The sequence below is a fragment of the Zonotrichia albicollis genome, chromosome 1 (assembly GCF_047830755.1).
Source record: "Zonotrichia albicollis isolate bZonAlb1 chromosome 1, bZonAlb1.hap1, whole genome shotgun sequence".
Lineage (NCBI taxonomy): Eukaryota > Metazoa > Chordata > Aves > Passeriformes > Passerellidae > Zonotrichia > Zonotrichia albicollis.
The window spans coordinates 20,966,378-20,992,504 of NC_133819.1; the positions used below are offsets into that span (position 1 = coordinate 20,966,378).

Consider the following 26,127-nt stretch of genomic DNA (forward strand, 5'->3'; position numbering starts at 1 on the left):
AGAAAAGCTTCTCTGAAAATCTGTGCATATTCTAATTGTGTTACTCATTTAAGATTTAGGTCAAAAAAAAAAGCCCAAAACTACTCCCTACACCCTACCACTTGTTATGTAGTTAGAAACCAGGCTGAATGCAAAGTACTTGATGGACACTGCTGTAATTCTTGCCAAACTTTCCAAGATTCACATTTGATCTTGCATCAGTTTTTAAAATACGTAAGTTCCACAGTCACTTCTCAGATAAGCATAGTGTGTTGGGAGATTCTCCTCATGTTGACTGTACTCTGATTCTAAGTACCATCAACATAATAATGATGTTTCTGTCAGTAGATACTTCATCTATTGTGTCAGAGCTGTAGTAGGTAAGAGTACTGTAATTAGAGCCAATCTGAGCAAATGTTATATTTGTTGTAATATTTGGTTCATTTTGTGTTTCTCATAGTACTTGAAGGTGGTTTCGCTCTTCTGAGTACTTGGCAACCTGTGTTTGAATGGGAGTTTCAAAGGTGCAGGGCAAAAGCAATACAGTGAGTCTTTTTTCAAGTAATTTTTTTAAATTAACTAGATTTTGGTCTGATAGGGACCCTTCGAAGAGAGAATGCTCTGTTGAATTTCCAGGTAATTGAGAATCTCAGGGGAGTTTCTGATGCTGGAAAAAATGTGCAATATATTTCAAAATAAATTGGGATGCTGATCCTCTAAGCCTGTAATACTTCCTGTGCCATTAAAGTGTCTTTGATGTTAAACTACTTTGACATCACGTTAATTTCCTTTGTTCCAAAAGCCATCTGCTGCTTACTGTGTTTCTTGGGTTTCTTCACTGGGAACACTTAGTGGTGACTGTAGGTCTGCCCCTTGGGATCCCAGTCAGCACTGGACATTTGTTACACAGAGCAGTGAAGGAAATGGTATTTCCAGCACAACATGTCAACTTTCAAAGAAGGAAACCAGTGAGTACTTGTAGGTCTTCTAGTAAATGGCCTTGCTCTTGCCTGAGGGATGTGGGAGAAATTAATTTAATCAAGTTGTAAGGACGAAATAAATAATTTTAGAATGTATTTTTAAAAATACATTTTGAAAATACAATTTGAAGTAATTTCTTGGATTTTTGTTAAAGTGCTTGTCCTTCTGCCCTTCCTCTTAGCTACCAAGAGATTGGCGCCAGCTGAGCGGGTTGCTCTGGTACCTGAGAGCTGTGTGTGGTGGAGTTCAGTTGTTGAAACAGCCTGATTTGTCACGTGCCAGTACAAGCCATTAGCAGAGTGTTGTTAGGTGAGGAGTACCTCGTGTGCTGCATTGAATAAGTTCCTGGTTTATGGCTCTCATATGTCAGTTATTATTATTTACTCTTTCTACTAGTTCTCCTGGTAAGGTCTGCTGTGTTGTGCATTGTGATGGTAAAAGTTTCCAAGGCTTTCTCCTTGTTCCCAGGGAGTTAACCTCTCCTTCTGCCACCTGAATGTGGAAATGTGAGTTTGCCCAGCCAGGTTAGAGCTATAATCTGCTGTATTTAATACCTGAAGTGTGGTTTAAGGTAGTAGTTCAGCATTTCATCCATCCTCTTCTCTTTCCCAGGCTTCATCTTCAGTCCTGGCACATTCTGAAGTGTCAGACTTTCCATTACACTTTGGTATAAAGATTCTCGCTGACCTTTGCTTTGATGCTGGAATTTTGTATAAACATCTCAGGACTACATTCACTTTGTTTTAAACTCTCTCCTATGAAACATTCTCTTCTCATACAGTTATAGTAGCTGTAACTGAAGCAATACCAGTTTGCCCTGTAACACTTCACATTTACATCAAGGGTAATGAATTCAAGATTTAGTTGGTCTGTTTTTACTTGATTTATTTCAGCTGTTCCTCTTACTGGGAGACTGAGGGTTGAAGCAAATGGAGTAGCTACTGTGGGATCACAGTATAATCAGACTATTTAACCTATCAAAGTAAAGAGTGAGAGAACACTGGGCTGCTGAACTCACTCCACGAGAGGAGAGCACAGGTGGTCTTTCTCCCTTGTAGATGGGCAGAGGGAGCAGCAGTGTTTTAGAAATAAATCAGCTTAGTTCAGCTTGGAAGTAAAGAATGTATTTTGACAGTGATGAACCATTAGAACAAGACACAACTGGCAGAGTCTCTATCTCCTGATGTTTTTCTGTTTGAAATGTGTTTGTAAGCTCTTCAGTTACTGAACTGACAGATTTACTGCTGCACATATTCAGGTCAATGCTGAAGTTGGGGTCTCATCTCCAAACTCATAATTGAAAATCTTCATGTACATCTAAGAAGTTGTAAGAATAACTTGTGATGTTGTAAAACCTGTTTTAACTCCCTGAAAGTAATTGTAAAACTGAGGATGGACTTTGGCCTCAGTGTTTGACTTTCAGATTGCTCCCTCAGCCTTCTCTTGCCTTGGGGCTTCCTATCTAACACTCACAGGGGAGATTGCAGGCATTCCCGTCTGTGTGGTTAGGACAGGAGCCAGGGGAACACTTCCAGCCTGCCTCTGTGGGATGGATGCTCTGGGGTATCTTATTTATTTGCATGTACTGAATCTGATTTCTTCTTATCTGAGACTTTAACCTTTTCCCATATTATGTAGAACCACCACAAATGCTATTTCGGGGTACTCTGAAGAGCTGATGACTTGTAGTGTTAGACCTTCTTCACTATAAGGTTGTAGGGGTGAGAGGGCAGAAGTCTTGCTGGGATTGATCTTTTGGATGCATTTCAGTCTAGTTTTAGATTTACTAAACTTAGTTGTTCTCTCTTAGTGCACAGGAGCTCATCAATAAGCAAATACATATTTTTGACATATGCTGTGGAGATGTAGATTTCTTTATCATACTGAATATTGACGTGAATATTTCTGCCAGTTCCAAAGAATTGAGTCACACTGCACTTAGATACAAGAAGACTTTGCTCTTTGTTGTCTCACTGCTCCTTTATAAATGCTGTTCAAATCTACTGTCTTCTGTTATTAATCCTTCAAAAGTGCTGTCTTCAAAGCAGAAATGATCTTACCTGTTTACAGGAATGGTATGAGTTGATGGTGCACAGCCTTACATGTGCTTAAGATTGGGGTAAAAATCATTGTCTTTTGATGATTCTTTGTGGCATAGAAATAAGTATATATTTCCTTTTTTTTTTTCATAGGTATTAAGATATCATTCACAATTTATTGCTTTGGTATCCTTTTCATGACATAATAGTCATTTTATTTCTTCTACCCCCACACTTTAAACAATCTGTCTCTCTATTGAGACAAAGCAAATGCCACAAAAGTAATAAAAATTATAAGCCCTGTAGTGTAAAGCAAATCTAAAACAAGCCAGGATGGACATATTTTTACATACAGCCTAAGTTTAAATTTAGTGCAGTGGATTGATCCCTTACTTAGCATTTAATAAAACAGGATTCAAAGGTATTTATATCTAAATAAATTACTAAAACTAATTTTGTTCCTCCTGTTATATGTACGACAGTGTAAGACCTTTGCATTGTAAAGGGAAAGAACGTTTGAATTGCAGTCTTAAGAGGAATTGCTAAAAGGGATGTGTCACAGCTTGAGGACTCTCCTTGAGGTCAGTGAAGAAGACTCTAGGCTGGGAAGGGAGTTAGAGTATCAACAGGGTACAGATATGAAACTCAACAGTATACAAGCTAAAAATTATATCCATTGATTTTAATGAAGCTCCACTGGGGATGAATTTAAACCATTCCAAAGAAGTGTTGATCTGGCATTTTACAGCCAGGGTCATGTTTCTTATGCTGAATGCCAGTGTTCAGTTCTCAAATGTCAGAGTTGTTTAATTACTTAATTTCACCTTTTAATTTTTGGAAGTATTTGAAGTGTTACCAGGGGGCATTGAAGTGAAAAGGACAAGCCAGGTGTGTGTTCATTCTGTTTCTTTTTGTGTGTATTGAAGTAATACCTATCTACACTAGTCATACCTTACTGTACCTCCAATATACATCCACTGGGTAAATATTGCACACTTTGTAGTCATCCATCACAAGAGGATGGGGGGGCTTGTACCTCTATATGTCAGGGGTGCTTGCAGGCTAAGTCTCATGGACACAAGCCTGGGAGGTCTGAAGGCACCCTTGGCCAAAGTGATGGTTAGTATTGTTACTGGCTCTGACACTCTCTGCAAACACCACTGTGGGAGGCAGCATTTGATTTTCTATTCTAAGCTCTTTTCTGACTGTTGAAGGCATTTGAGCAAAACATAAATGTTCTCACAAACCACTTTTTATTTCCACAGAACTGCAGGAAAATAAGAACATTAATGATAACATTTTAGCTCAAGTGCAGGATAGATCCATTAAGACAGGAAAGTGTAGGTACCTTCTTATCCTTTAAATATCTCTCAGGATGAGGTGTGCCCACTGTCATATGAGGTGACCCTTCTGCCCACCCATTACTGTAGATGCTCTGAGTTTAGGAAGTAAAAAATGGTACTTTTTGTTAATGGATGACCTAAGTTAAAACATGTTAAAAATAAACACACTTTGATTTTGCACTTGAATTATCAAGGGTTTTGGTGTAGATTATTTACTATAGCTCCCAGGTGGTAGCTTACAAGAGATTTGGGCAATAGATAGTTTTTAAGTCTGCAAGGCTGAGTAGTTGGGCATTAGGAGGAGTTGGGTTTTGAGGTGGGGTAAACAAAGAAGTTAAATCACAAGGATCCAATCAAAATTAAAGGTTCAAGATCATCTTTAGATACAATGAGTACTAGGACAAAAATAAAAATGCCAAGATCAGGCATTTCTAAGATGACACAGATGGCTTCTCTTAAAAGGCTTTTGGTCATTCTGTGCAGGTCATCCACAGCAGTCAGCTGTTAGATCTCTGCCCTTCCCTTTTCCAGATTCTGTTCTCTTTTCAGTGTCCACTTACTGGTAGTAGCAGTGTCTACTTTGCAGTCTTCCTACTTGGAAATCTATATTTACTCAAGATAGAGTAAAAAAGGTACCTGTTGGTACTTACTCTTTAAGCATGTTAAACCTGGGTTCTGGGATGTATAGTTTTGATGATTTATTAGAATAATTTTAGAAGCACTCAGAAATAATTTAAATATAATATTTCTGTGCCCTAGGAAAGGGGCTATGCTGACTAGCCTTGAAGGTGGCCTGTTCCTCCTTGCTTACCAGAGGCATGTGACTGTGATGCCTTTCAGTGGAGCTGATCTCTTTTAGTATGACAAAATAGCAAGAACTTTAAGTCCATAATAAAGAAATACAATTTTAGTGAAACGATTATGCCAAATTACAGAAATGATAAATATTTTTTAATAGGTAGATGTGCATGTAGAGCAAAACAGCAATGACCAATGCAGTCTCCTATCCCAATATATTTTGTGATTGAATCTTCAGTGCTGGAGTGTTACTAGAGGTAATTCTGTATTTTGCTTACTGAAAGTATCTGAGGGATTTGATGTGATCTGTGTAGCAGAACAGTGTATAAATTTCTGAAAGCCCTGGGGACAGTGTTCTGCTGATGTTGCTGTTAGACAACATGCATGAAGGCGCATCTGCCATGGCTTTTTTCCTGGCTCTAGTGCTGCAGGGGTGGAATAACAGCATTTGCTAACATGGTGTTGCCATAAAAAAATCACCTAGGTGAGGAGGCTTTTGGGGTTGGGGGACAAGGGCACGTGTGAGGTGAGCAGTTGCTGGGCACTCCTGTGGGGAGCCTGGTGGCAGAGCCATGGCTTCAGGTAAGTGTGATGGTCTCTTTCACACTGCTGGATGTGCACTGCAGCAGGAGGGTCCCTGCAGTGCTCCTGAGTGTTTGGCTGCCCCAGCACACACTGTTCCTGAGATGTTACTGAGACTTTGGCCTTGTGCTTGGGACTCCTGCCTGTCCTGCAGCCAGTGTAGAATTAGGTATGTACATCCTTGATTCATGGATTTTTTTAGCTGTACGCATAGAAAGGACCCCAGGATATGGCCCCAAGCACTGTATGGTGATGCAGGAGAGACACGTTCCTCTTCTGTCTCATTTTTTAATTGTGTGGCTTCTTTGTGCTCAAATGGCTTGCCTTGCATCAGGAGGGTTAGACTCCATTTCCTACTTAGTTCCGATGAGGTGGGGCACTCTCCCTGTAACTTCTTATCCTGCTTATTTTTCTGTCTCTTTCCATCCTTCATTTCCAGATGGAAATTTTGGTATCCAACAGTGAGGTTTTTAGAGCCCTGGTTGCCCTGTCCTTCCTGTCGTCTGTAGGGCAGCCCTCCTTCACTCACCTGTGGAGAACCTGGTGCTTGCTATGAGGACAGACAAGTTGTTCCCTTTCTCACTACCACACTTGATTAAATTCTTCACTTCAAGTCCCTAGGCTCTCACTGCAGCTCTAGGTGGCCGGTGGGATGGGCTGCCAGGCCAGCTGCTGCTGGCAAGGCTCCCAGAAGGACGTCCTGGGCAGGGAGGGCTGGATTTTGGTGCGGATGCTCAATTTTTGTGCGCCCCAGTTTCCTCTGTAATTAGATTAATTAAGGCTTCTGCTTCCCTCTGAAGGTGAAAAGAAATATTTGTACCTGCCTCCAGTGTGTTTTAGGAAAAAAGAGGAGACAGAGGAAAATAAAGCTATTACATTGGCATGGGGGCTTACAGGTTATTCTGCTTGAGCAATCTTGGTTTTGCTGAAAGATTTCTTTGACTGTAATAGAGTAATAATTATTACAATTAATTATGTTTAAATGGGCCATGTGGTATTTGAAATGGAAGTGGGCACACTGTACTGTAGGAATGGAAACATGCAGCAGCCTTCCTGGATGGTAAATTTCTGACACAGCTTGGGACAAGAGGATTCAGCTGAGACCCCAGATATTGAGATCTTTGGGCATATGTGACTTATTCCTTTAAGCAGCATGGAACTTGACCTGTGATTGGGCCAATCTTTCCTCCCCAAATTTAACTGGTTTTTTTATAGTATACACAGATTGATCATTTTACTTTGATGCCCCACCTCCAGAGTGCTTGCGGTGTTGGTGGTTTTGGAGAGCAGCATGCAGGATTTTTTGCAGGTAATAAAATGGGAAATCCAATTTGCAATTGCAAAGCAAGCCCCTGAGTAAAGCATAACATTCCCAGCAGCCCTGGTCAGAGGGTTGGGGCTAATTGCTGCTCTGGCCGGCTTCCCCAGCAGCCTCCGCGTGAGATCTGGATGCTGAGAGCGCCAGCCCGCGCCTTCAGCCAGCACAGATTTAGACACACTGCTTTCTAGCTTATTAGGTCCTCTTTGTCACAGTACTTAATCCTTTTTCCTGATCCCTGTTAGAGCAGGGCTGCTGAGTCCCCTAATAAAGCAGAGAGGCGCACTGAAGCGTGCGGCGGGCGCTGCCGCCAGTGCCTGACTGACGGCTGTGGGGGATGCTCCTGCCACAGACAGCTGGAGATGAGCTTGTTAAGGTAACAGTGACTCCTGACTCCCTGATAGGCTGGTATGAGATGCTTGGCATCTTTTCACACCGTTTAATGGCCTGTCTTTAATTGTGTTAACCCCTTTTACAGAGAGGAATACACCAAGGACTAGCTGTCACGCAGAATGTGTAGCCAAAGTGAGCAGTGAGCACAGGGCTTGAAGCATCTCTCCTTGCCTGCACTTGCACACACTCTTTCATTTTGGAAAGCTGTGGTGTCAGATTGATTTCAGATTACACCAACAGCCTGGCTCAGTCAGTCTGTAAAATATCTGTAAAACTCTGTAAATATTTTTTGTTTTGTTCCCCTTAGTTAAAGATTATTTTTGGTTTAGTTATTGTTGATTTATGGGGGAGTGATAGGCCTCTCTTCGTTGTAAAATTCACCAAAAAAAATTGAAAATACACTACAGATTTCTTAATTTGAAGAACACAAGAAAATATTTCAGTGGCTAGGCTATCCTGAAATTGAGCACTTTGTATCCATAGTCATGCGGGGTTTGAGTGGAGCACGTGCGGTTTTTGGGCTCGGGTGGTAAACTTTTACAAAATGAACAAAAAAGCCCCGAGCAAGCCCATGGCAGATCTCTCACATCTTCTGTCAAGAATCAGTAAAACTGCCATGTTACAAGAATGGCATTGTCTGTGCTGTTGTGTGTGTGTGTCACTCTAACCACAGATCAGAGTGTGATCTTGGTGTAGACAATGTTCTGGGCACTGGGAATGCAAAAAGCCCCTGGAGCAGGGATTGAGGAATGCTGTGCAATGCTAAGCTTCAGCAGAGCAGACTTCTACCAGAGAATCATTCTCCTTTCATTCCTGCAGATCATAGTGGAGATAGTGAACAGATGCATTATCAAGTCACACTTAAAAATAATTTAATAAATAAGTGGGCAGAGTTCAACCCTGCTTTGCAGTGCATAGCAGCACTGAAACAAATAGAGTGGAACTGCATCCATCATGGTGGGAACTACTGTGTCGTCCTATTTCTCCTTGCTGAGACTGAAATATTTGCTATTATTATAGTTGCACTCTCTGAAACAAATAAAAAGTTTTTACATTCACAGCAAGGTATTTCTTTCAAATTTTTCATGTTTCAAATATTTTTCGTCTGATGTTTTGTTTAATGTCTTTCAGGTAATTTGGATTTGACTGGTCAAAAACAAGTCTTCAAAGCAGAGAACAATCCCTGGGTAACCCCTATTGCTGATCAGTTCCAGCTGGGAGTATCTCATGTTTTTGAATACATTCGTTCAGAAACATATAAATAGTAAGTATTACATTATATATTGTAGCTGTGTTATTTATTTCCCTGTAGTGTGTTGGGCAAAGTGTTACCAGCTACACACATCTTTCATAATGCATGCAGTACCTTGGTGTTCAGGACAAATATGCAAGCCTGCACATTTATATTAAGGAATTTTGCCAAGAAGAAGGTAACTGTCATGTAGACAAGTTAGGAAAGCACAAAGACTGTTTGATACTGTCCTGCATTTTTAGTTTATTTCTAAGAGCTGTTATGTAACACGAGATATGTGAAAGAACAAGTGTTACAAGCCTTTTGAGAAGTACTAATTTTAAGTATGTTCAGTACGGCTTTATAGATTGAAATAGATATTTTTTAATGCTTTTGGATGCAGAGATATGAGAGATATCCAGACTTTGATCATGGTTTGATCTGGACTAATTTGTGAAAGTCTACAATCTTAGTAATTCAAGTACAGGTACTAGTGTTTTCTTCAACAGTGTAAATGTGTGTGCTGGGCTTCATCATTTTAATGCAAGATTCCATGTACAAATGCTGACCATTAGTTTAGAAAATAATGTCTTTAATCATTCCCTAAATTGAAATATTTGTTTAAGTAAAGATCTCCATGTTATTCTTCAGATGGGAAGTTATTTTTCAATGTCTAGCAACTATCTTGATGCTGTCTCCCTAGGAGCAGTGGGTAGTACAACCTGGATTGGAAAGTTAATTTTTGCCTTTTGCCTTTATTTAAAAACTGTATTTTAATAATTCAGAAGCATTTCTGACTATCTTTTATATGGTTGCTGTCTGAACAAAATTACCAGAGAAGGGTACTCACAAGTGACAGTTGTGGGATTCCAATTAAATAACTGAGATGCAAATTTCTGTAGGAACTAAATGACCCAACAATGGCTTTTGTAGGCTATTGCTCTTCATTTACAGAATTTTAAATGAAAAGAATCACAGATGGAAGAGTGGTTGCAAGAATTGCGTGTCTCAGAAGGGTGCTGATATTTATGCTGTGATTCGTGTTCTCAAGACAGATTTATTCATAGATTTAAGTAGGCTGCAACACCCTTCTTGCAGTAGTACTCTGTACTACAGACATGGTGTAGGGAAGCAGCTGCCTGTCTCCTTGGACCATGCCTCCCCACTGTTCACTGTGTGCCTGCATCTCAGCTCCTTGATCATGCTTGTTAATTTTGTTTTGTATTGTCAGTTTTATATTTCTCTTTGCTGAGCAGTGTGGTTTAGGGACCCTCATGCACTTCTCTCAGGGACCACTCTGGGCATCATGAAGACAGCAAAATTTTAAGTGCAGTTTTGAGAATTTGACTCATATTTGGTTGCTGGGGAGGGGTATGGGGGGGAAGCTGTTATTATGTATCTATAATTCTTTTTAAAAAAAATTAAAACGTCTAACTCTGGTTATATTAAACTGCCCTGGCAACTTTCCTGGTGTAATCAAAATTGACAAGAAGGTTCTGTATTTCATCAGTTTCCTCAGCTGTTGTTCTTTGTTCTAAGTTAGCCATATTAGGTTTGTTGTCTTACTCTTTGCTAGGTGTAGCAGTGTCTTATTGGCTAATGGGCCAATTTTTATGTTTTCCTCAGTAAATAATTGAAACCTGTATAATTATTGGTGTAAGCAGAATCAGACTCTAATCATTGATAGGGAGAAAAATCAAAATCAAATAATCTTTCTGTGTCTTATTCATGATTTCTACTTTGATCTTAAAAATTTATTTCATTAATGTGCCATAATTTTTAAAGTTTAGTGACAGAAACAAAATGCATGGAGATAATTATGTGTCAATTTTAGATTTTCAGCATATGACCATTTTATATTAAAATTATAAATAAAAAGTATCAGTATGATTTCTTAGAAAATCAGTAGTAACTTTTTTTGAGTCTTGATTTTTCTTGTTTGCCTTGCCAAAAAGAGAGTTCATGGATTTCTCTCCTGAGAAAAGATTGTCCTTTCTGTTTCCAGTTTCCTGTAAATATGTGATTGAGAATTACTGGGATGCCATGTCCTAAAGACATTCCTCTGATCTCATTTGGTTTAGGAGTTAACACTCAAAAGCAGTGGCATGGTCTAGGTAACAGGTCTAGTACCATTGTTATGCACAAAAGCAGATAGGCTGTACGCTCAGAAGAAATTAAACTGCTTTTGTGGTAGAATTTTGATCTTTTCCTACTAATGACCATACAGCTTTTTCAGCTGCCTTTTTCTTTCAGAGCCCTTGAACAGGTAGTGTGTCCTTTTCCTATTAAGCAAAACACAAGGTTGATGTGTGAACTTTGTATTTTCCCCTGTGGGTATCTAAATAAGAAAAGTCAAGTTCTTGAGTTTTCATGTGTTTTATTGCTCGTTCTGCCAAAATAAAAAAATCTTCCAACATTTGATAGATCAAGACAGATAAACTTACTGGGAGGCAAAGCAGTAGGCTTTTCATTAAATGAATGATTGGAAAGGTTGCTGCTTAGCTAACCTCACTTGCCACACTGATAAGATAGAATATAGATCAGCAGCTGACCATCAGACCAGTAAGTTTGCTTTCAGGTACTGGAAGATACAGGCTCTCATAAACCAGAACTGTGCATCTGTGTGGCAGATGAATTTTGAACTCCAGAGAGAGAGATTTGTTTCCCTGTGCCCATTGTTTTTGCTAGCTGATTAGAAATACTGACTTTCCTTTTTTCACAAGTTTCATATTGTCTAGGCTAGCTAAGACAGTGAGGGTAGGCTTGCTCATACAGTCTGAAGTGCCAGGTTTCAGAGGTTCACCAGGTTGCATTTTCACTAAGGGGATTATGCTAATAACTTTTATTTTGTGTTTGCAATGGCTAGAACTTTGTTTGCTCAGTTGCTCTTAACTTAGCCAGAAATCAGTAACTCATTAGGTCCTGGCAGTGCCCTCACTTGCAGTCATGTAAATAAACCTTGAGGTTTCTGCTGATGACTGGCACAAGCCATCACTGCAGTCAGTGTCAGGGATCTCCATCCACATTCTGTGAGGCTGAACTTGGGAAGCAGCTACCAAGTAGATCACAAACCTCTTCTTTTCCTTTGTGAAATGTACTGGCTGTTTCAAGCATATTTAGTGAAAAATTACATCCCATTTTTAGCCTTGTCTTGGGATATTCATGCTCTAGTGATTAATTGATAAGTAGGGATGACACCCATGAGGGATGATTATGTCTAAAGATAAAATGTCATTTGTCTTGCATACTTTTACATTTCCACATTCCTGTTTTACATGGTTCTCATGCACCAAGTATAAAACTGGAATTGCACTTTACTTCAGAAGCATGTTAACCATTGAGACCCTCAGATCAGCTCATCTTACTTTGTAGCTTCTTTCATTTCCTTTAATTTCCTTACCTTTCATGAGAAATGGTGCCCAGTGATTTTTTTTCAACCCTAATTTTTCAAGGAAGACTTGACAAAAAGATGGGCCATATATTGTGCTGGAAAATGTGTGTGGAGGGGCTCTTAATTCTTAACAGGAAATTCAGCAGCTCTTGGCACTTTGCTAGCTTTTGTTGGCTAAAATACGCCCACTGCACATTTCATCTGGTGACAGCATCGTTTGGAAATAGGTCAGTTTGCCAAGTGTGTAATGATTCTTAATCTCTCTCTGCTGTGTAACTTTCTGAAACTTTAGTAAGCTGAATTTTGGCTTTGATTCTGTTTATACTCAGGAGCTGCCATTAAACTCACTGTCTGATGTTATGATAGTGTTGAAAGGAGTTGAAGGGCTTGCTTAAACAGTGAGGGATAATGGCAACCTTGTCTCCTCAAAGGGCTTAACTAAATGTTTTATTTTTTTATTCATGCCTTTAGTCAACTTTCAGAGTGACCTTTATGTTGTAAGCATATTCTCAGAGGATCTTCTCTGTCTAGGATACTGACAAAGAGATGATGTATTGTGTGATTTAGTGGTCACAATGTACTTAGATAAGTGCAGACAGACTTTAATGTTTGAAAGAAAACAATGAATTAAACTCCTATGAAGAATAAAATTCTAGTTCCTTAGGATGTTCCTTAGGATTTATATAAGATAATTATTGATTTAAGATGAGATAAAACTGAGATGTACAATTGGTACCAGTGGGTGGGTTTGGTTGCTGGCATTTACAGCAATGTTAGTCCAGAAAGATGCTTTTTGGGTACATTTCTGGAATTATTTATGTGCTCTTGATCCATCTTCATGTGGAACTTACTCTTCACATGTTTGTAACAGAAAGAACAGTAATTTTGATTTTATCACAGCAGAATCTGTTGCAGACATCAACAGCTGATAGTGTAATCCCAGCTAAAATAAAAGAAATTGCTGGGTTCTGAGTGCATTTTTTAAATGCACTGCCCTTAAACCCAGCAATCCTCTTTTAACACTTCATGATTTTAATGATTGTTGTTTCCATGTATGATCTCCATATTCCAGTGAGGCAGAATTACAATAGAACAGTCACACCATTTTTAAGTCTCTAGAAAGCAGGTTTTCCCCACAAGGCAGTCAGTTTGGAGTCAAGAGGCTCAACAAGATGTTTTGTGAAAGGAAGCAAGTTGCACTTTTCACATTTCCATCAGGAAAGGTAGTAGAAGAGCAAGCCATTTTCAAGACTGACACATGAACTCTTAGTGGGGGAAATGGTTTGACAAATGCAGTGCTGAGCATACATCGCTGGACAGCCTTGGAACATAGGCTTCCCTGGGCAATGCTTGCTCTGTGCTGAGCATTGTAATTGAAAACCCCATTTCATCAGCAGTGACAGTGTGGAAAAATCCACTCTTGATTCAACCCTCTGTGTAGAGACAATCTCCTCAGCTTCTTGGCAATGAGTTGTTCTGAACCCCACTATTATGCAGCAGCTGCTTCCAGGGCAACAGACACAGGTCGTGAAGGAGCAGATTCTTCATCTGGATTACATTAATGAAGAGTATTTCAGAATTTATTTTTAACAACTCAAGGAGCCTGGCAAGATACTCAGAGTAGTGCACTAAAATACAAATAGTATCTTGAAATAACTGGTGATCTTAGTCCACAGTTGTTAAGCCTGTATAAGTTAAGTTAGGCCAGCTGCGTGGTTGGTGCTGTCCAATAACGTAAAGATGATAATCAATAAAACCACCTATTAAGGAGTGGAAAAGAGGTCAAACAAGTGAAGAATCCATGTGTTGGTTCTTGGGAAGCACGTTGGGAAAGTGGGAATTGGCAGCAGTTGATAGGGAGGCATCATCAAGTTGAACTGATAGGAAGGGAGATAGTCCTGAAATGGTGTTACTTGTGCAGCACAGCCTAGGACCTTTTGTGCTGGCACAAAAAGCAGGAGTATTTGAACTGTGTTTGCTGATGGTGCAAAGCTAGCAGCATAAAAAAGAATCAGCATACCACTCAGTAAGAATTAGCAAACAAAGAGGAAGGCTTGGCTGTATTAGTTGCAGGCGAGCCACCAGTGTGATATGCTGGAGCGAGGAGGAGAGAAAGATAAGCACGGTCCACAGAGCTTGGCTAAAAGAGTGGAAATTTTCCAGTACAGAAAAGGAAATATTTTGCAGTTGTGGTCATCATGTTCATAAAAGGTGAATTCAGGCAGGTGCAGACAAAGTGTGAAAACATAATAGGATAGTGAAATGAACAGATATTTATTTAGCAAAGTCAAGCCTGATAACAGCGCTTATGGCTGTCATTGGAGGGGAGAGGAGGAAGAAGAAATTTCATTTAAGGCATAAAAAATGGTGGACATAGGAACAAATAATAATAAGCTGGTCAGGTGTATGTTTGATGGAAGCCCTCTAATTATTAAGGGAGCAAGGTAATAAATAAGCTTCTGATAGAAATAGTCGTCCAACAGAAGAAATGAAGGCCAAAATCTTGTTTCAGTGAGCCCCAATCAGTTGGGCAGGAGTACATGACGTGATTTCTTGTGGCAGAGGACAGCATGTCTGTGATGTAGGCAGAGCTTGCATTCACATTTCCTGATAGTTGAGTGAAAAATTCTGATGACACCCCCATATATATTCAGGTAACTGCAGAGTGCCTCTGATATTAAATTAAAGGAGGCAAAGCTCTTTCTTAAGTTACTATGAAGAATAATTATGCATATTCCTCCATTTAATAACCTGTTTAAGTAAACATGTATGGCAGTTTTGTACAGTAGTTTATAATTGCTGACAATTTTTCATAGCCTAAGAACTGTTATAACTTACAACAATTATAAGTTATATATTCATTATATATAACTTTTAATTGTTATAAGTTATATATAAGGAAAAAATAATTTGAGGTTATGAAAGTCTTACTGACTTGTTTTTGCACTTAGGCTGTGGAGATACCTAGAGAGAATGCTTTTCTTTGGCTATCTCTTAAGTAAAATTAAATTACCCAGTCATTGTCTAATCTTGTGATGGTAGCAAAAAGAACTGGGTACAGTTAATTTCAGGTCTAATATCAAATGGTTTGTCTTCTGTACTTCTTGGGGGAATAAGGATCATATAGAAGAACACAGACCAGTTGCTTGAAACATCTGTAGATCCGATTCAGCAGAGCTCTGTCAGATGCCTCAACTGTTTGTGTGATCCACAGAGGTCAGTAAACATCTAAAGAACTTGGATTGTTCTGGATAGACTCACTTGGATAGTGAGTCTACCCTGGCTTGCTAAGAAAGACAGGCCATAATAAATGCCATTTACCTTCTTTATTTTTCTTTGATTTTGTCTCTAGTATTCTCTGGTAGTTTGTGGATGCAGTGGTTAAAACCCCAGACAGCAATTCAGAAGTACATGGCTGCTCACTCCTTCCCCTGCACCCCGTGGAATGGAGAGGAGAATCAAGAAAGGAAAAAGCTTGAGTTGAGATAAGAGCAATTCAATAATTGAAACAAAATATACACGAAAATACTACTGACATTAAAATATAATAATAGTAGTAATCAAAAAAATAAAAGAATTAACCCCAGCAATTGTTGCACAATACAATTGCTCACTATCCACTGACCAAGGCTGAGCCCATCCCTGAGCAGCAATCAGTCTCTTTTGACCAACTCCTCCCAGTTTCTACTCTGGGTATGAATGTTCTGTGGTGTGGAATATCCCTGTGGCCAGTTGTGCAGCTGTCCCAGAGGTGTTCCCCCCCCTTTCCCCAGGTTCTTGTGCAGCTCCTCATGTTCAGAGCATGAGATACTGAAAAGTGCTTGGCTCAGTGCAAGCACTGCTCAGCAACAAACAACACATCAGCGTGTTACCAACATTATTCTCATCCTCTATCCAAAACACTGCACTGTAGCAGGTACTAGGGAGAAAATTACCTCTACCCGAGACAAAACCAGGGCAGTGGAATAGAAGATTTCATGCATTAGTTTTCTCTTAAATGCAGCTCTACAAATACTTCTAGAACCAGTATTCTCACTGTTCCTAGAGGGATTGCTCATGTTCATACACTCACAGCAGGCACCATTAGTGAGCACCTCTTTTCCTTCCTCATTTGCACTCTGATTGTCCTGGGCCTGTACAAGAATTAAGGTGATGTTGTGTGTCCAACATTCCATTACTGGAGCTCACAAATATTTCAGTGCCTTTTTAGCCTGGCGTCTTTACTGTTTCACCCCTGACATGGATGTAACATCTGTGCCAGTGGTAGCTGTGACCTCATTTATTTGAGCATGGTTTCAAAGACTGGGTAAAGGTAGTGGAAGAAAGATGACCTCAATGATCTATGTTAGGTGGGAATTTCTGAGATGCCACATCTCCTGTGAAGATGAGCTCATGACAAACTGAGCTTCTCTCGAAGGATGGCAAGAAGCAAGATCCATCATAGCTCAGAAGTAAACAAGTGTGAATAGTCCTGATTCACATATTTTGATCACGTACCAGTAAAAAAGTTTAAATTTACCAATAAAAATCTATTCTCACCCTGATGTGGGGAAATATAAAAATGTCATCTATGTTTGGTTCTATTGTATTGAAGACATGGTACTGTATATTTTATATGAAAATGCTGATTTGTATCCCAACCACATGTTGTATTTATTGGCTGTATTTTAAAAATTGATAAATATATTAGTACATTATATTCAACAGTGAAAATAGATGACTCAGAGTCCTGACATCTTTAGACAACATTTACATGCAAATCTGTAACTCTTCCCTAAGGAAGAGCTAACTGGAACCCATGTCGAAAGATAAACAATAAAAACATTATGTCTGTATATTTTTGTTTATATATTGCTAAGATGGATATGTAATAAAACCAAAGCTATCACTGATGTACCTGACAGATATAGATACTGCACATATAAATATTGGTGTAACTACTGATTCTGCTGTTCCCTTTGATATGAACTTCATATAAAAGTTTAGAATATTATGCAGTAATCCATTTGCCATGTCAAGGATGATAACGTAGAGTTTATGTCACTGGGGCAGACATCTGGAACTGTGTTAGAAGTGAAATTGGAATGAAGTGAGTTAAGTGCAGAAGCTGAAACCAAAGCTGGGGAAACCCAAGAAGGATACATGGTTTGCGTAGGGAAACAATACAAAGTAGCATCAAACTATAGGGCAAGGCAAGATTAGTAGCTGAGTTAAAAATCAGTGGTAATTATGATAAATCCAAAATGAGTAATGAGTAGAGGTGTACAAAAGAAACTGGAAAGCAGCAGAATCAAGGACCTGGCGTAGAGAACAGCTTCTTAGACCCCCTAGAACCTTGGGATATAAGCAGGCAAGCAGAGTAAGATGTGCAGCTGCAGGCAAGTGGCACCTTGGGCAGGAAAAATGATAGAGGAGATTGAAACAAGTTTCTGCAGTGGGAAAGAGGGCCAATCCAAAGTGGCATCTGTCTCTTATCCATTAGAGAGACTACTTATAACTATCTGATTATGATAAATCTTGGAAACTAAATGGGCCCTTTCCTGAACTGTGATAGATTATTAATGACAAGGGAAGGAAAGTCATGTTCTGTTGTTCTTCTGTTCATTGCAAGCTGGGTGATAATTTAGGGAAGATGAGTTATTTCTCAGTCCCTCAAGTAGAAGCCTGACCAACATTTTGTTGTTGAGAAATGGTTTTAAACATCCAAGCCTCTGGGCATGCACTCAGAAGATTTAGAAGACTTGACTGACAGAGTCTGGACTCACCCAAGTTCTGTCTTAATCAAATTACTGTGTCAGTGAAAGACCCAAAAAGTGACAGAAGTGCTAGTATCTTTCCAGCATCAAGGAAGGTGAATAGACCAATTGGGTTATTATGAACTAGTTTACTCTGAAATTAATTTTGGTTTAAATAGTGAGAAAGAGACATGGGATTCTACTGGTGATGAAAGTGACTGTAATATGAATGTCATTAATGCTGTTTAAAGTATGACTGTGATTTTGAGAATTTTTCCTAAAGAAATATTAAATATTATAAATATTGTATGTTTGGTTGGTCAAGACAACTCTCTAACCATAGAATTTTATGAGGTATTTAGCTTGTACAGCTACACAACATTGTCACTAGAAAATGAGCACTGCATAGTTTCAATAAAGCATTAAGAAGAATTATCAACACCCTCATAGGTCTTGGGAGACAATAACCAAAGAGAATGTTTCTGGTGAGGCCCACAGAGATCTGACCTGGAGTCATTAAATGTTCTCTTCAGGTATTTGGAAGGAAGTACACAGTTGTTTTTGATGACCTGGAAGTTGGTGAAAGATAACAGTGAAGGCACGGGCTGTCCTGTTTGATTTAATGAACTGTGCCTATACTCAGTGTATTTTAAAGCAGCTTAATGAGGAATTGTTCTGTGTATATGTATATTGTGTGGTTAGGATTACAGGAGGAGATAAAAACAAGTCGATACATCTTTCCAGAATGCAGTCAGACCTGAAAAACATTTTAAGAGATATAGCCAAAGTGCACTATCAGCTCACAATTGAGTGTTATATCTGAAAGGTTTGGCTGAATTCAGCATCAGCCCCAGCTGATGTGACAAGTAGTAAATTGTTATTTCCATACTCACTAATCTGACATCAGCTGGGGCTGATGCTGAATTCATTCTGGTATCAGTAGTTTTAAAGGAATGTTAAAAATGTGTTTCAATACGGACGTCTTGATTATTTGAGAGCAGAAGTCAAGCAGATGAGGAGCGGGGAGCAGAATTTGGACTTTACAGTAGGTAAAAAAGAATAGAGCATTTTAAAGGAAATCCTTGAGACAGCAAGAGGGTGAAGAATAGGTTGGAACTGGCAGACAGAGCAATACTAATTGAGGCCTAATTCCACTTAATAAGGTATTATTGGTAAAATGGTGCAGCTAACAGTAAAGTGGTCTCTTAACCCTTTGTAATCTTCAAAATTCAGTTGATTTGCTTTCTTGTTTTCTTCTTCAGATTGGTTCTTTATAACCAAACAAGAAGAGTTACTGCACACATTTGCTGGTTTTATTTGAGAAATAAATTTAAAAGTGGCGCTTTTATAATCAAGCAGATCTGTCTGCAATTTCTATTCTCTATGCAGTCATATCTGTTTTATTGCATGCTGGTTTTTATTGAACTCCAGTTTCTTCCTTCGGTTTCACATTATTTCAGGTTTTTGATCTTTAGCAATTTTTTACCCTTCTGGTGAGGCTATCAGCTAGATGGAGAGGCGTCCCTAATATTATGATTGCCTTTATCAGCCATTTATCCAGTGGAAGGCTGAGGTTGGAATTATTCTGGTGTATTTTGCTGTAGCCACTTGTAATACAAACTCTGATAAACTTTTTTAAAGCCATGATTTTATTTTAGCAGGTATCACTGTCATCCTGTTCTTGCACTTTTACAGCCCTGTACACCTAAAACATAGTGTGGAAAATGGTTATGATCAGATTTCATTTTAAATTCCTGTCATTAAAATTAACTTTTTTTTGAAAAGTATAAGCTGAAAAGCAAGAACTTCTGCTATATATGACAGAGGATTTCTGGCCTGCATTTGAATGCTTTCCTCTGATCAAACAAGAAATGCCCTACGGTTAAAGCTGGGAGTAATCAAATTTAGGTCCTGTGTAGGCAACACCTTTTGACTACAGCTTTGGATGTCTTTGTTTGTATTCTGTACCCAACCACTTTAATTATTGAATCCTAAAAATCTGATATACTGAAAGTCAGTATCAAATATGCCCGGCAAAAAATACCCTGTAATTTTTCTTCTATATTACACTTGACTGGAAAAAGAAGTTGAAGTCTAAAGTGAAGTGTGCAGGATCATAAACAGTAAATAGGATCACATAGTGTACTGACCATTTCACTTGCTCTGGCATCACAAAAGCGATAATAATTAATGCAGGAATATTAGCCCTCTTCATAGTTTTGCCATGTGTTTTAAAAAGCTGTCTCCAGTGCTGAATGTAAACAGTAGCATTTGTTTCACTGAATGTGGAACAGTGATTCCCTAAATCCTTTTGGTTATCTGTAGTAATCTTTGATCAGGTAGGTTTTCAATCCTGTAAAAATACATCTTGCACCAAATTGCTGTTGCAGGATGGTAAATATATGCAGAAGTAAATGGAGCAAATCCTATACCCAGTGCTGTAAGTGTGGTTCCCCTTGGTAGGAGGAGGATATGCTTGATCTGTATTCACATTCTGGGGTACTTTCTGCACATCAAATGTTTTGGGAATCATCCAAGGTAAGAGAGTGGGATCCAGAACTCTTTAAAGGTGTGTTGCAAGAACCTGCTACCTACAAAGACTCCAAGGAAGGAAGACCACAGTATAGAATTTAGGCATGAATAAATGTGTGTCAGTTTTGATTCTTAATGTAAAAGGGATTTTGCTTAAAAAAGCTGCAGCTCTTAGAACATGGGGTTTAGTCACCTTTCAACTGGATCTAATTTCCGAGCTAAATTCCAAATGTGAGTTCTGGGTATTGGGATGTTCTGTCTCCTGTTAATTTCTCAAAAATTCAGATTTACACTATTGTTGACTTTTAAAAAAGAAAAGGTATGCAAGGAATGACAGTGCTGATCCTGAATATAAATTATATCAAGCAAATTGATGCAAGATAAAATTACCAAATCAACCTTTTTTAGTCTATACTTTATGGAATATCTAAATCTATGTTTGGCAGTAATTTACTCTTGCCCATGAATTTCTGACAGTTTCGATTCTTTGGTCTTATTAATCAAAGTAGTCAGCACCAGAGCAATTTTTATGAGACTCACTAGTCATAAAAAATTTATTATCAGATAAATCAAAGAAACAACTAGCATCTTAATAGGGTGAACAAAGTGGCATGTAAAAGATCATTCAAGACTACATGCTTTTGACACTTGTGTATTGCATTTAGTGCTGGAGTCAGATATTCTGCTTGCATTTTCATTAAAATACTCATGACCATGACACAATTGCTGCCTTTAGTACAGGATGTTTCTTCTTCTTTTTATATATATATATATATATGTATATATACACACATACGTACGTACATAGACACACACAGACACGTGTAGATATATATATATCTGTGAGTGAAGCAGTCATGAGAACAAAGAGTCACTTTAGGCTGTCCCTGTAGTGAACTGAGCACCTCAGGGACCGAGTCATTCACCAGATAACTAAGCCATGCTCTTGAGGCCCAGAGGAGAAGGGCTGGGTCCTTGGGCACCACTGTTGCTGATGCCAGGCTCCTGTGTGCTCCAGCTGGTGCTGGCTCTAATGTGACCATGAAGCAAGGGTTTTCAGGGGCTGATATTGTGGGAAACTTATTTTGGCATCTCTAGTCTGAATTACCCCTTGAGCTCGGTGCCTGGCAGGGAGCACTAGCCCAGAAGCAGCAGTGCAGCCACAGCAGAGGTGGCCCAGCTGAACTGGTTTAAGCTCCAGGGGCTGGTGACATCAGCCCCACAGCCATGTGTCCAGAGGCACGAGGAGGAGAACCTGAGTCTGCTTCATGCGCCAATGAAGCAAACCTCCTAGGAAGAGAACACAAGTGCTTTTAAGAACTGAAAAATTAACCCCACGCAACATCAGCAAGCTAATTGGAAGTCTGGATTTTTCTTGTGTTCAGAAAATAGGGGAAGGAGGAATTTCCAACTGCCTGTGTTTCACATTAATCTGGTGATGCTGAAAATACACAAGTGTCATTAATGGAATTCTTGTAGGTAGCTTTCATATGTTTTGTGTAATAAAAAATAACTGAAGGGAGATTGAATTTATTCTGTGTTAATAACAAGAAAGGATGTTTCTGGATGGCTACCAAGTGATGCAGAACTGTGAACAATACAAAAGAAACCCTACTGTTCCCTATTCCACTCAATGCATGCTTCCCAGCAGAAACATTTAACTTCAGCATTATCTTTTCCTGTGTTTGTGGTCCTAAGTGTGACTGAAAATAAGGCTGCCTCTGGGATGAGCTGCTTACAGAAATGCTCTTGTCTTGTAGCCTTTAATGTTTGCCTCACTGGTCTGATTCCAGTTAAGTGAGTTATGACTGAAAATGGTTGGTGTGGGTTGTTCACTTTGCTGTGTATGCAATGTATAAGGGAACTAGATACAGTTCTCTTATTTTTCATCAAGATACAGCTTTAAAAGTGTGGTTTTAAAACATACTGGTAGCATCCAGTAGTCAATGCTAACATCTAACTGCAGCTGCACATTTTCTTTCTTTGTTGCCCTACTTACAGTTTAATCTGTGTGAATCTTTCTGGAAGAGTAGAATTTTATCTTCTCTCTTATTCTTGGGACAAATCTATAATAAGACATGGAATTTCTAACCTCTTGTATTTGTCATTAACATGTCAAAATAACGAACTATCTCTGTGTACTTTTTATGTGGCTGCTACTCAGTAGTATTTGCATTCAGAATAGAAAGAACTGATCTTCTCTGGTCTTGATTTTAAGATAGACTGGGGTTTAGACTGGTCCATGTTTGGCACAGCTTTTTGGTAGAAAATAGAAAACTACAGTTAAAAGACCTGTTAAATTCAGTGGATTAAAGGCTGTGATTTGAACAGTGGCTTGGGAGACTTACTTGAAATATATGTATGGTATGAGTAGATTTTTCCTAGAGTAAATTTGAAAGCATCCACTGGATGAATAGTTTAGTGGGCATTTGAGTTTCAAGTCCTTCTTTAAACTGGAGAGGTATCCAGAAGCTAACAAGGTGTGGGATAGAATCCTGGTTCCATGTCTGTCACAGATCTCGTGTAAGTTTAGTGACTTTTCAAAGATCTCAAGACAAGCTGTCTTCACCTCAGGGCCATGACCTCCAAAAACTGTACCAGTAGACAAAGGTGTGCGTGGATTTGCAGTGGAGAATTGGCAGGTCAGATGGCTGCTAAGAAATCAGCCAGTCAGGGCAGACCAGCATTGGAGCACACAGTTCTGTTTGTTCCCTTCACTGGGAACCCTGTTCGCTTCATTCCCAGTGTGAAATCTGCCTGCCCAGGGCTTTGTTCTCCATAACTTCACCGGGATTTTCATGAGTGCCACAGACATGACAAAGGCATAAAGATCTACTCTTCAGCACACAGAGGTCAAACAGAGTTTAGGTCCAAGATCTCACAGCCCCTTCCATGGGACTAACCACTGATGGAAAGAGTCAAGAGCTGCTCTAGTATGGAGAACTTGAAGGACTGATGGTGTTTTCATTTTCATGAGGTTGTCTCTTGTACCTTGCATTTTTATTGGAAGCTGTTGAGGGTTGAATGTGTTTGGTCAAAATCTGGCTGCTAATGATGTATCAATTCCGAGTGATTGACTGCATAGATTCATAGCTTTGGATGGGGCGGATATGTGTTTAAGCATTGCAATAATCTGTACATCCCACATTGTTTTATGGAGGAGACTTTGCAGGTAAAGTTTCTTATCAACTGACCTGAAACCTACAGATGCATCTTACTAGACTAGTGACAGTGACTTGAGCAATCATAAATATTTTGACACTTCAGTTTGCAAAGATAAACAATGGTCTTTTACACATTGGTGTTGTGTTGGGATTCCCACTGAGTTATGGCTGTACTGATTGTTGCTTTTTTTTAAGTGTTGCACTACTTTATTATTTTTTCTTTAATATTTGCTTGTCAGCATATAAATGCCAGACAGTAATTGAAAATTCATCTTCCCTTTGCTTGGCAACTCCTGTATCCACTAATTTATACAATTATTCATCAACTTAGTTCCATTGCTTCATTAAGCTTAATGTTTAGCTTTATTACTCTGAAACTTGGTTTGCTAGAGTTTGCTTGTGTTCACAAAGTAAGTAGTGTGAGTCACTTTCAATATTTCCTCACTGAAGAAGTTATTAGCATTTATGTGTATGTGAAAATGAGCCCCTCGTATCAAGGGTGAACGTTAGTAATTCTGGTTTTCCTGTATAGGACTGATTTGTGATATTAGATAATAGTAGGATGTGTTTCACACCAAATCTTCCTCTCCATATGTCTCACAGACAATGGAGCAGGGAATCAGAAAGGCTGCTTTCACTTAAGTATTTGTACATTGGCATGGGAATATATACATGAGCACTGAAGAGTGTATGTACTGGAACAGTAAGGATGGATTATGATGAGGTGAAACATCTCCTGTGTTTCTGATAAAAGGATAGAGGTAGATTTCTAAAAGGTTTATATGTTGGTGGTATATGTGTCTCCACACGCTCACCTGTCCATAAATATTCTCCCACTTTCCTGTATACATTTGGTTTAGTGCTGAAATTGCCTATTGTTCAGTAAATGCATCCATTAACTCAGTTCAATTCATTCTTTACCAGGAGAAGGATAGATTTAGAAAACAATGAGCATTGAAGTGCAGAAGTCTGTTGACATGAAATTTTTTAAAAATTGTGTTGAAAATAAATTTGTAAAAATAATATTAATAGGTAAAATACTGAGATTATCAAAATTAATAATGGGATGAACTGATGCAAAATGTAGATAATGCAGAATCTAAATTACTATATTCATGAGGATCATCATTAGTTATGTAATTCTAGATACACGCATACTATAGCCTAAAATGTAATGTAGGTTTACAACTGACTAGCTGTTTGATTTGGCAGAATGTAGTCTTTGCATATTTATTAAAATTATTCATAACAGGTTGCAGTCTAGATGAGCTGCTCTGTTCTTATGTCTTGCTTCAATACATTTTCTTACCCATTTTATCATGATATTATATTGGAAATTTTTCTAAATTTTAGAATGATCCTTGGGGCATTTTCCAAAACCCCTATCAGCATCTGTTGAAAACATGTATTTGCAGTTTACATTTAAGAATACTTTCAAAAGATTTAGTAGCAGTACATATTTTCTATATATAATTGTTTGCTGTTCTTTTTTTTAAAAAATTGTTTATTTAGATGAAAAAGGGATATACATTGAAAAATTAGGGCTATGCATTTAATTAAATTCTATGGGTTTATCCATTTTCCAGCTTACAGCTATAAATTGGTTCTTTTAAAAATAAATGGTGGTGAAACATGTTTATAATGCATTTTTATGGCTTACCCACAGATGTCCTAGCAAAGTTACAAAAATCAGTTATATACCTATGGAGTGTGTGGTGTCTTACACCTCCCCCAAGCTTGTCAGGGCAACGAACTTTTGCTGAAATAAAAGAAGCAGGATGGGGAAGCTTTCTACCAACATGATGTGCAGCATGAGTGACTTTTAAGATAGTCACGGTTACCTTTTCTGGTGGCTGGTCTGTAAACATTGGCTAATTTGTGTACACAGGCCAGACATCTTTTCTTCCAGTAGAATTCAGATGAAAAAGTCTGCCTGTAGAAGTATGCATGCAGAAGAAAACGTAAGGTGATACATACCATGTATCTTACTTTGCCAACCACATTGTTTTTTGGGGTTTTCTTTTAATGTAATTTGCAAGAGGAAAAGGTTTGGCTTTCGGAAAGAAAAATACAGCTTAAAACATTTCCACATTTGCAGTGTGGAATAGTTGTAAATTTGTTGGGTCTTGTGGTATGAAGCTGGAGGAGTCTGATGTTGTAGCTGAAATCTTTTGCTTTATGGTGAGTAACTTAGAAATGGGTTACTGTGCTGCCATTTGCATGGTGATGCAGAATTTTTTTTGTTTGCTGTCAAAAGCAGTTAGAATCCACTGAAATTGGGTGCAAACCATGTGATGAACACTTTGCATTTGATAAATCTCTTGGTGTTGAATAAAGGAACAGTCCCTCCTTAGGTGTTATTATTTCATGTCTTGCTGAAATACACTCAAGATTCCTGTTTATAATTAAATATAAGGCAGTTTAAGAAAAAAACAAACAGATCAGTGTAAAAATTAACCTTGACAAATCTGCCTGACAAACAGCTTTGTGACCACTGCTGCCATGACCATGGTTTGCCTGTAGAAGGCCTGAGATACTGCAGTTGCTTTTCGTTCAAACAAAAGACAGAGTCCCAGCTGTGCATTCCCTGTTCCCAAAGAAGTGCAGCATCTTTATGTTTATCAAAAGATATTGCAAAGCT

General features: G+C 38.7%; 1 protein-coding gene across 1 annotated transcript in view; it reads left to right on the forward strand.

The window, feature by feature from the left end:
* Positions 1 to 26,127, forward strand: part of RSU1 (Ras suppressor protein 1) — a 101,265-nt gene that overhangs the window by 32,116 nt on the left and 43,022 nt on the right. The window contains exon 8 of the mRNA XM_005480292.4: positions 8,565 to 8,697. Coding sequence (XP_005480349.1) covers positions 8,565 to 8,697 — 133 coding nt within the window. The remainder of the gene's footprint in view (positions 1 to 8,564; positions 8,698 to 26,127) is intronic.